The sequence below is a fragment of the Acomys russatus genome, chromosome 24 (assembly GCF_903995435.1).
Source record: "Acomys russatus chromosome 24, mAcoRus1.1, whole genome shotgun sequence".
Classification (NCBI taxonomy): Eukaryota; Metazoa; Chordata; class Mammalia; order Rodentia; family Muridae; genus Acomys; species Acomys russatus.
Genome location: NC_067160.1, coordinates 32,779,796 through 32,791,799, shown reverse-complemented (window position 1 = coordinate 32,791,799; position 12,004 = coordinate 32,779,796). Strand labels below are relative to the sequence as shown.

The 12,004-nt window shown below is 42.1% G+C and overlaps 1 protein-coding gene across 6 annotated transcripts in view; it reads right to left on the bottom strand.

Moving 5' to 3' along the window:
• Positions 1–399: 399 nt before the first annotated feature.
• Positions 400–12,004, bottom strand: part of Cacnb4 (calcium voltage-gated channel auxiliary subunit beta 4) — a 253,882-nt gene continuing 242,277 nt past the window's right edge. For all 6 annotated transcript variants that reach the window (XM_051167106.1, XM_051167107.1, XM_051167108.1 and 3 more), the window contains 2 exons: positions 3,308–3,493; positions 400–689 (listed from right to left, as the gene is read on the bottom strand). In XM_051167106.1, coding sequence (XP_051023063.1) covers positions 429–689; positions 3,308–3,493 — 447 coding nt within the window. In that variant the 3' untranslated portion in view covers positions 400–428. The remainder of the gene's footprint in view (positions 690–3,307; positions 3,494–12,004) is intronic.

Genomic DNA, 12,004 nt, shown 5'->3' with positions numbered 1-12,004 from the left:
CATGCTCAAGTAGACTTTCCAGTCAATTCACCCAAATTCCAACAGGAATTGGTTTATAAATTGGTTCCAACTGGAACTGGTCATTTGGAATTTCCTACACGGGAAATTATTTTATATGTGCCTTGACAAGTACCCTAAATTACAAATTGATGTGTCTAAAATCTATGAAGAAAACAAAAGGTACTGTTATTATGTAAATGTATCACTTAAAAATACCTATATGACTGGGCATCTAATACCCGTCTAGACTCAAGGGCATCATGTACTTCTAGTTAATTCTTGCCCCTTAGATCAAATGACAGCAACCCACCCGCACAGCAGATACTGTGCTGTGCTTGCCAAATTAAGATGACTGGTTTATTCTAGCAGTGCTATGGCAAATTGTCAACAGATGATTTGTGTTTGTTTGTTTGTTTGTTTGAGCAGCCTCAAAGCCTATGTCGGGAGTCATGGCTGTATCCCCCAGGCGAGCCTCGGTTCCTGTGGGGTTTGTAAGTGTCCTGGTACGAGTCGGGGTAATCTTCTTCCACCAGAGGGTAGTGGTCCCGGCTGTGCTGGGAGCTTGAGGAGAGGCGGTTCCTGCTCTTGCGGGCTCTCTCATTGTGGTAATTTTCATCAGAGGTCATTAGGCTTCGTCTTTCAATTGGAGAATTCTCTGTAGAGTGGTTACTGTGCCTCATTCGCTGACTCTAAAAACATCAGGCAGTTCACTGGTTAGATAAGATCAACTTCATCCACCTAAATATGTCAATGCACGTGCAATAACGCTCTGTAAAATGAGATGCTGGTTGTTTGACCTAAGAAAGCGTTTTGATGCATAGACGTTCTGCTTAGGATACCTGGTCTATTTTTTTTTTTTTTTCAGGATGCAGCTTACATAGATGCTTTATTACTGATACTTTGTGAATGTAAGTATATGATGCTGAATGATAATGCTTCCTTCCTATTGAAATGCAGAACTGAAAGTTGACTCTTAAATATAACTTAATCTATTTTGATAGGCCTAATAACTCATTCTTTCTATTGAAAAAATGATGATTGTTTTATTATTATGAAATAAAATTTAGAATAAGATCTGTTATTTGATTCCTTTCATGAATTCATAAAAATCTTTCTAAAGTCACTCACTTTACATTTACTTCATCTGGCCCAAGATCAATGTTCCTTATAGTTTTGACAAAGAATATTAGTGAAATTACTATTTGTACTACCCATTAAATGATGCCTTTGCTTCTGTACCTGACATGGATGAGAGGCTCTCAGCAGTATTCTTTTTTTTTTTTTTTTTTTTTTTTTTAAGATTTATTTTATTATTATGTATACAGTGTTGTCTGCTTGTTTACCTGCAGGCCAGAAGAGGGCACCAGGTTACATTATAGATGGTTGTGAGCCACCATGTGGTTGCTGGGAATTGAACTCAGGACCTTTGGAAGAGCAGGTGGTGCTCTTAACCACTGAGCCATCTCTCCAGCCCCTCTCAGCAGTATTCTTTCCAGAGGAATATACAGTTTTGTGTAGCCAATTAATTTGGGTCTTTATATACTCTTGCTTTAACTGAGAGCTGCAAAAATAGTCTTCAAACACAAGCCAAATTCTTTTAATATTATTAACTGAAATTGACATCTTAAAGCAGTTATTTGATGGCCCAGAATATGTTATCTGTTGTTGTTGTTGTTTTTTTTTTTTTCTCACTTTAGGGGCACCTGTCTGTTTGTGTCTACCAGCTTAGGTAGGTTATGTGGATTACAGAGCAGGAACCTGGTACCATCAATGGCCCAGGTACCTCTTTCCCAAAGTGCATCAGCTTCACATAGAAGGAAACTCATTAAATAGGTCACAGATGATGCCATTAAACACCTAGGGTTACTGGGAGAAGTAGGCCACGGGATAAAGGGCACCAAATCAACTCATAATGGTGCTGGGTGAGCTACTGTAGGTGGCCAGTGATAGGGTTATGTCATAAATAAAATGGAATGCTAGATCCTCCAACACTACAAAGTTTACTGGGCCATTCATCCATTCCTCTTCTTCCCATCCAGAGCTCACAATGTTACTCTCAGGCACACAGGAAGGAAAACAAGGAAAGAGGCAGTGCTGGTGTTCGCAGACACACTGAGCATCACCACCATCCATTTCCCATGTGCATTTCTAGCCTCAAAGGAAATTCATTTATTTGGCAGGTTTTCTGCTTACAAAGGTGTTGTCTGAAGTGGAGTATGTACTTATAATAGCTTTTCAGAGAATGCCATTTAGCTTAGCATTAACTCTACAAAATCTTCAATCATGACTATCATTATAACCCACTAAAACAAAACCAGCCATGTTTCCAAGAGGTTCATTTGACTGAATGTTCCTCAGCTTGGGATCTGGATCCATTCCAGCTGCTTGATAAATGGTAAATAGTTATTAATGCAGAAAAGCAGGACTCTTTTGTATCACCGTTCCCCTGGCATGCAACACCTAGTTCTGATTGCAACAGCCGAGGAACAGTGAAAACGAGCTCTGACGTCCTTTGCATGTATCCCCAGATTCCCTACACTGACCAAGGCAGCTCCCTAGATACCCCTGGAAACCCAGGGATCTGTCTCTTTTTCCAAATCTGCCCACTCGTTCTGTTTGTACAAGGTGGAGGGTAGGTTCAGCCGCCTGTGGAACAACAACACTTAAAGGCAGGCAAAGGGCCTATACATCCTGAACTATCTTCCTTAGCTGTCCGTGGTGCCATGCAGAAGCTGTAAACAGTTATGCTGACGAGACATTAAGTCTACCAGAGATTAGCTGATCTAAGTAAACTACATTATCACGTCATAGCAAAATTCTCCAGAAAGGGTGAACTGCGGGGAGGGCATGCTTTCTAAATGGCAGATCAGGATCAATGTAAAATCTAGTTTTCCTCTTTGATTAAAACAAAGTTTAAGGTTTATTCATTTTATAAGTATTTTTGCTTGCACGTACATTGGTGCACCACATGTGTGCCTGGCACCCATGGAGGTGATATCTCCTCAAACTGGAGTTACACATGATTGTGAACCACCCTGTGTGGGTGCTGGGAACTAAACCAGGATCCTCGGCTAGAGGCGAAAGTGCTCTTAACTGCTGAGCCTTCTCTCCAGCCCCACCCCCACCCCCACCCCCACCCCCGGTGTTTTCAAAATGCAATGCCCTCCTCTGATGCCTTTTCAGATTAAGAACAACCAGAGTCTTCGTCTTCGTTAGTTCTCTATTGGATCCTGAAAATAAGGCTGTAGAAGTAAGTATAAGCCAAGAAGAAAAAAAAAAAAAAAAAAGAAAAAAGAAAATGCAGTACCTGTAATCCCGAGATTGCTGTGGGGTATGGAGAGAGGGCTGTGGAGCCCACATCCCTTCCCAGCAGTGGGGTCATGGGGGTGCTGCTGCTTGTGTGGGTGGCACGCCAGTACGCCTCCAGGTACTCCCCCAGATGTTCACACGCATCCTCAAGTTGATTCTCATCCAATATGACGTCGAACATTTCCTGCAGATTACAAGAAAGCCCATCATATTTCCACTGTAGGCTTTACGGAAAATTCCACCTGAGGCGGAAGCGGTGTTCCTCATGAGCGACAGTGAAATCGTTCTTGACTTAAAGAGAAAAAGATGAAGCTGGGTGGTGGGGGGCTCACTCCTTTAATACCAGCACTTGGAAGACAGAGGCCAAGCGTGTCTCTGAGTTCAAGGCAAGCCTAGTCTGCAAAGCAAGTTCTAGGACAGCCAGGACTGTTACACACAGAAATCTTGTCTTGAGAAACAGCAATAACAACTAGAAAGGGCCTGAGACGGGGAGAGGCAAACATGAATATGAAAACACACACACTCACATTTTGTCCATGTATTTCCTATACAGCTCAATCCCACCAATTTCAAAATACAAAAGAAACAAGTTAATGATGATGCTAAAAAGAGAGTTCTAAAAACGACTGGAGCCACAACCCTGCGCTTGGAATGAATATTATAACTGTGTTGAAGGTAGTAACAAGTACATAGTTGGTTTGCAGAATGCTCATGAAAACGATCTTATCTGCCTCATGATAAAATAAGAAAATGAAGTGGGGACTGATACTAGAGAACACACAATAGTGATGGCTGCTCCCACGAGACTGTTCTGTAAAACAGCTAAGAACAAGAGAATTTAACTGGGGAATAAAGAAGCCACCTAAGAAGCTGTTGATGTCCATGTTTATGTCAGTCAGGACTTTGCTCGACATTTACCTCTAAGTGGGAAGCAGTTTTTGCGCCATAAAGAGTAGAGTGGTTCCCCTGTCACGGCAGTGCAACTGGGAAAAAGAGGCGGATATACCCAATGCATACCGTTTGGAGGGAAAGGCAGAAAACCTTGGTGCCTCACCAAGAGAAAGCCATTCTAGAGGGAAGGGCTAGCACACCCTGTATAAGTAGTTGGTGGTGGTGAGCCTTCCCTCTCCCACCACCCTCGCCATGTTCCCACTCTTTTTATGAGTTCATTTTACCAAAATAAGAACTCCCAGTAATAAGCCAAATGCACAGTTACTGCCACCAGCATTGACATTGCTGGGTGAAGATTAGTGGAACTGGTGGTGTCCCAGCTGGTTCATTCTCCTCAGTGCTTAGAAAAGAGGATTCTTGACACTGTCATTACTATGTAAACTATCTCATCTGTTTCTGATAAAGGTATAAGAACTCTTGGTTGCTGTCAAAAAAAAAAAAAAAAAAAAAAAAAAAAAAAAAAAGTCACAGCCTTAGTCTTGCTATGGTCCCTCCAAACTGAACCTAGTTTCATTCCTCATGGCCATATCAGGTGACCTTGGCCAGGTAAGTAAGTGTAGGCCCTTATAGTCAATAGACTTTCCACTGTGTTTTCTATGCAAATTTCATTCATCCATACACTATGTACTCAGCATTTATCCTGTTCCAGGCTGTGTTGGTATTCAGACAGGTAAAAAAGACCCTTGTGGCCCACAAGACACAGAACACCTGGTACCTAGAGCTTTGATTGCTAGAAGCCCTCACTGGAAATCTCACTTCCCAACTAAACCAAAGAAGCTTCTCTCTCTCTCTTGCCATCAAAACCCTCCTCCCCTGGTTAGTACAAACTTCAGCTGTCATAGGATGAGACCTGAGACGCATCCTCAATGCTCTAACAGAAGCTGTGTTGCTGCAGTACTGACTTGAGCAGAAGAAGAACAACCGCAGGCCCCAAAGCATCACAGGTGGTAAGAACAGAGCTGGAGGACAGTGGGCAGCACTCACTGAGGGGCCCCTCTCCGTTCTACCCGTCTCCATGGTTTCACACATTCTGTGACTTAGAGGCCAGAGTTGGGACCCTGTTCATCCTATCATTGTTGGTGTCCACTGTACACATTTGATTGCACAGGTCTATATCATTAGCATGGACTTATGTATTCCCAGTAAGACACTGAAGGGCCTTCCCTGGCTGCAAAGATCCTAACAATGTGTGAAGGTATGTTCTTGTTCTCTCTCTCTCTCTCTCTCTCGTGTGTGTGTGTGTGTGTGTGTGTGTGTGTTGTATGAACTCGGGGCCTCCCACATATTAGGCAAGTGCTCTGGCCCCTTCAACTACATATCAACACAAACAGTTTTTGGCAAAGGTGATAAGAATGTAATAGTGGAAAAACGACAGTCTCTTCAATAAATAGTTGACAAAATTGGATATGCTTATGCAGAAGAATAAAACTGGATCCTTTTCTCTTACCACACAAGAAACCCAATTCAAAATGGATCAAAGATCTAACTAACTCGTAAGCCTGAATTATGCCTGAAACTATGAAATGGGTATATGAAAACAGGGGAATATTTTGTCATTGGTATAGGCAAAAAAAAAAAAAAAAAAAAAGATAGTAATCTAAATACACAGGTAACAAAAGTAAAAACAGACAAACGAGTTAACACTGACCTAAGAAATGCTGCCACAGCAAAACAGACAACAGGATTAAGAGACAAAAGTTGGGAGAAAATATTTGCAAATGGAACACTGCACACTGACATTCAGATCAGAGAAGGAACTCAAAAAGATAACATAATAGATACTTCTTAAAATGAAACATACAGCAAGCATATAACAAAAGCTCACTTTGACTAATTATAGTGGAAATGTAAATCATACAATAACGAGCACAGTGTGTTGGCTCAAGCCTGCAGTCCCAGCACACACAAAACTAAGGCAGAAGAATCACAAGTCTGAGGTCAGCCAGGCAAATCCTAGGCCAGTTTAGGTTACGGAATGAGGCTGTGTCTGTAAACAAACAAACAAGGCAAGGGCTGGACACACAGCTCTGCGCTAAAAGCAGTGGCCCAGCATTTCTCAACAAACACAACAAAATTAACCGCGGTTAAGATACCATCTCATTTCAGTTAGAATGGTTGGTTATTATTAAGGTGCAAGAAATAATAGGAGCGTTTACACACTCTTGGTGAGACGAGACAGCAGCGCAGTCATTGTGGAAAAGAAATGGGAGATGCCTCACAAAACTAAAAGTAGAAGCACCACATGATGTGATGCTAAGTATTTATCTCTAAAGTGGACTTGCACCCTTGAGACCATTGCAGCACTATTCACAGTAGCCAAAGTATGGAACCAACCTAGGTGCCCTGTGATAAATGTGTGGGGAAAGAAAATGCCGTACAATTACATAATAGAATCCTATTCAGACGTGAAACAGATGGCAGGGACTAGAGAAGGTGTGCTGAGTGAAACAATGCCAATGCAGCAAGGCAGGCCTCCTCATTCATGCGTGGAAAGCAGTGAGTCAACCTTGTAGAAGGGCTGAATGGAATAGAAGGCAGAGGAAGGGCAAGGATTTAGGAAATAGAGACAAAGAGGGAGTTTTAGGAACAGAGGAGCGTGGTAGGAGAAAGTGGAGGCGGGGTGGGGAGGGTCCCAGGTTGCAGAAGAGTGGGTGGCTGTGTGCAATGCACAGCATATTGATGAGTAGCAGTGAACTCATTCATCTGCACAACTAATATTTGATCGTTAAAATGAAAACTTCTTTAAAGAGAGAGAGAGAGAGAGAGAGAGAGAGAGAACCCACAGACTACAAGGTGCTGAGTGAAGTGTATATGTACTTAGCTGTTCCTTATTACACTGTCTCTATGGAAACCACAGTCAGCACAGTTAATTACAAGGAATTTTAATAAAGTGCTTCCCTTTGCCAATGGGGAGAATTTGTACACACCAGCACAGGGCTGTTTGCTTAAGCCTGATCGGTTCTTACAAACTGCTTTTTACTGCCAAACAGTGGCTATATGGTAGAGGATGGTTAGAACACAGAGAAAGCAAATTTCACCTTCTGAATGACCCTGGTGTATACACTTATTTCCAACTTGGAAAAAATCTCACAGACTATGTGTCTTGGCAGTTATTATTATTATTATTATTATTATTATTATTTTCTGTTTAGGAAGTAACACAGCTGAATAGAGCTGTGTACTAGACTGGCCGTAGGAGAGGAGTCTTAAAAAAAATATACAAACTCAAAAAGAAATTCAAAGTGAAGCAACTCAAGAGGGTTCTGCAAATCAGCTTTGCCACCTTTTTAAATGAATGTAAAAGCTGTATCTGAGCAGCCGCATCCCATGCAGGAAGTCTAAGTGTGGAACCAGACAAAGAGAGCTGTTTAAGCAGCACACGTCCCAGAGAACAGTTTGCCCTTCTGCTCTTATGCCTGTGGCTGTGCCTGAGGTATAAAGGAACAGAGAAGATTCCAGAGAGCTCCCATACTGAGCACCCCTGGCACCCTAGGATGGAGCCCTTTTGTGCCACATCAGGAATGGGGTGCAGGAGACGTGCTTCCTGGACAAACATTTTCAGAAATACTAAGAAGAAAAGCACTGTGATTTCTGGGTGGTAGAAACAGGCCTGCCATACACTAAGAGCTTGGAGAAGAGCAGTCCTGGGAGGAGGCAGGAAACTGAAGGCGGTTTATGTTTTAAAAACAACCTAAGTACTTCCCCACCTACCTTATTAAGGAGTTTTACTGGGGATTGAGTGCTGCTACAGCTGGCTGTGCTAGAATCCGTGCAAGGGGCAAACTGAAATGGTCTCTCCATTTTTTGTTTTTTGTCTTTTTTTTTACAAAACAAATATTAGGGTTCAGGTCCTATACGAGGAATGGAGTAAATTTCATCTATTTGTGTTCTTTTGTGAGGGAAAACATATAGAGTGTGTCTGGTAAGTTTTCTTTTCTTTCTTTTTTTCTTTTTTTTCTTTTTTTTTTTTTTTTTTTTTTTGTAAGTTTTCCTAATGACTACAAAATACAAACTACTCATGGATCTTGTCCAACATGTTTATTCAGGAAGTTGTGACTTATCATTCTTAACACAAAGTTTAAAAACCTTAGAAACTATGTATTTGGCTTTACCTCCCTTTAATTTTAAATTTAAAAAATTTTAAACTTTATGTGTATGAGTGTTTTTGCCTACATGTATATCTGTGTACCACATGCCTACTTGGTGCCCAAGGAGGTCAGAAGAGGGCGTTGGATTCCTTGTAACTGGAGTTATACAAAGTCATAAGCTGGGAGTCAAAGGCAGGTCCGCTAAAAGAGCAGCCTGTGCTCTTAGCTGATAAGCCATCTCTCCAGCTCCTGATTTTATCTCTTAAAAAGATGGCTCACTACTGAGTTTTAGCTAGACAGCGGGGCATATGTGTGCAAACTCCGTGGCTTATCCTTTGCTTTCATTTATCTGTTGCGTGTAGATAGAGCATCATTCGCAGCATCTTTCCTATTTCTAAGAGGAAGTAGGCAATACTAGGCATCTGCCTACCTCCCTTCTTTACTGCTGTAACATAGAGAGAGGCCTCTAAGGTGCCACCATTTAAGAAGAATCACCACCAAGTGCTTTCAGTAAAGTAACATGGCTGGATGGATCAACGCTAATATTAACTACATAATAACTAGCCAGCAAATGATACCTTCACATCAGAATTGCATTCTTTGTATTATTAAAGTCTCTGAGGTCTTGAATATTCAACACTGTTCAACAACTAATTGGAAACTAGAGTCCACGCTTAAGCAACTGCTGTTGTTTATGGATCTAGGAGATCCTGTGGGGATAAAGTAAAGCCAACCAATAGTGACAGACTCTGGCAGAAGCTATTTTTTAAGACACTGAGAGAGAGAGAGAGAGAGAGAGAGAATCAGTTCTTGCCACTAGTGGGTGGGGCTGACACAAAGGAAAGGATATAGGGACACTGATTTTGAACCCTACCATGTTTCCCTCCCCATGTCATTCTATCCTGTCCATTCTTATTCCTCAAAGACTGTAACAACATCTGGCAGTGTGGCTGTCCATGGAAAAGGCACTTGATGTTTTTGTTAACTTTATGTCAGTTATGTGTGGTATACCATAGTATTGGTGGGAAGGAACCACTTCTATCATGTTTGCCTAGTTTGGCTGCTTGAAATCCCTAGAAATGTATAGACCGAAATCAGATCCTGTGAGGCTTTGTTTCATGAAGGGAAGATGCGAAAGAGATTACTCCAAAAAGCAGTGTTAAGAAGTAAATGGCAAGGCTGGGCGTGGTAGCACACGCCTTTGATTCCAGCATTTGGGAGGCAGGCAGATCTTTGTGAGTTTGAGGCCAGCCTGGTCTACAAAGTGTGTCCAGGACAGCCAGGGCTACAAAGAGAAACCTTGTCTCAAAACAAACAGGCAAATAAAAATAAATAAATAACAATAAAAAAATTAAATGGTGGGCATTCTGGGTTTTATAATCATGAATGCAGTAACAGAGAGAATACATACCATTCTCAATAATTTAAATACTGCTAGAACTGGGCAGTGGAAAATTCCTCTCAGAACTTGCATGCATGATAGAATGATTTGAAGTCCATTCAGCAATGGGAAATAAAGTGGGACAGAAGAGAACGATTCTGGTTCTCAAACTGTTAAGGCTTGCAAGAAAGCCTCTGCTGAGAGGATGAGTCCAGCTTTTGTAGAAAAAGTGGTCAGTGTCATTTAATACACATAAAAAGTCACTATGCAGTTCAGAGAGCCACCAGGTCAGCTGTTGGTAACAGAAGTCAGCCTGTAACTAAGTGGGATTAAAGGATTATGTTTCATTTATCATCCAATTGTTTATCTGTTTGGCTCACTAAGCGTTATGCAACTCTTATTGCCATGGTACTGGGAAAAGTTGAACTTGTCCTCTTTGAAATGCACTATTCTCCACTTCTCTGAAAAGGAAAAGACACTAATACCCTGAAGAAGAAAATTGAAATGTAAATATATGCTGTGTAGACACACCAAGAAAACATAATCCAGCTAACCATCACAACAAAGTAGTCTGCAGGGCCTCCTACATCCCAGTGGCTGGGGAAACTTTCCTGTTTGCCTCCCAGTAGCCTATTGTCCCAGTTATTTTTTTTTTTCCCCCTTCCTAGAGCAGATTTTGAAATGGCCACAAATTCCTTGGTTCTTCCTGTACTGAGATGGAACATTATGTCCCCATCCCCTTGGATCTGGAGAGCCTCTACAACCATTCAGATCAGCCAAATGCTGTGGAGATACTGGGCCTGGATCTAAAACGAGCCCTTAAGAGACTACAGCATTTGATCAGATAGATACAATGTAAGAGGCCCATAGTCCCGCAGAAAAGGACTCATGACAAAGGCCTTGGGCCAAGTGGAAAGGAATAACTGGCTGAGTCCTTCCTACTCACCCGGCTGAGAGATCAGTCGGCTGAATACTACCTATCAGCTACTGTTTGAAGTGGCCATGTTTACGACCATTTATTGCAGTAATAGGTACAAGACTTGCCCTAGAAGAAAAGCGGCAATCCCTTCCAGCTGCAATGGGCCTGCCCTCTTGCTTCTACAAAATCTGAATGGAGCCCAGTCATTCCCATGGTTTACATGCATAGTGTTCATGGCTACTCAAAGGCACAGTTGGATCGTTTTGCAAAGAATAGCACTTGTTTCAACAAACCTCGACTGTTACTGAAAAGTTTCTTGGCCCTTCTCCTAGCAAAAGCCTTGCCCACGGCGTATTCTCTCTTGTGAAGAAGATGTAGTGTGCTGGCTGGCTAGTCTATATCAACTTGATACAACTACAGTCACTTTGGGAGAGGGAACCTCAACTGAGAGAATGCCTCCATGTGTTTTCTTGATTGGCGATGTATGTGGAAGGGCACACCTCACCGTGGGTGGGTAGTCCTGGGTGCTGTGAGAAGCGGGCTGAGAAAGCCACAAGGAACAACCTAGTAAGCAGAGATCCACTATGGCCTCGGCTTTCCTTCATTCTCCCAGGTTTCAGACGCAAGTTCCTACCCTTACTTATCCCTGAGTGAGGGACTGCAAGCTTTAAGATGAAATAAATTATTTCCTCTCCAAGCTGCTGTTGGTGATGGTGTTTCAGCGCAGCAACAGAAACTCTAATCTATGTAGTAATAACTGCTTGCCATTTACCATCTAGAGCCGTGGTTCTCAACCTTTCTAATGCTGTGACCCTTTAATACAGTTCCTCATGCTGTGGTGACCACCTCCCCTGCAACCATAAAATTATTTTGTTGCTACTCCCTAACTGTAATTTTGCTACTGTTGTGAACTGTAATGTAAACACCCTGATCTGCAGGGTATTCGATATGCAACCCCCAATGGGATTGCTACCCACAGGTGGAGAACCGCTGATCTAGACTCTCCCTTGATTAAGACACTATCACTGCCCAAGGCATCTGGCTTTGGGGAAGCCAGTTCATCTCTTTTTGGTCTCAGTTCCCTCACTTGTAAAATGAGAAGACTGGAACAGAGTTGTATTTCCCTTTAAGTGCTCCAGGAAACATTAAACCCACAGGCTTTTCTGTGGAAAAAGACCTGCAGACACATTACTGAGAAGCACAGGATATCCCCTATCCTACTGGAGATACAAAGAGCATGTTAGCAAAACTGGGCTTCTAAGCAAAGTAGCCTGATAGTCAGTGCTTACATTAGCATTTTCTTAAACATCCTTAGATCCAGCATTCTTCTCCCCATATCATCTGACGTCATCCCAC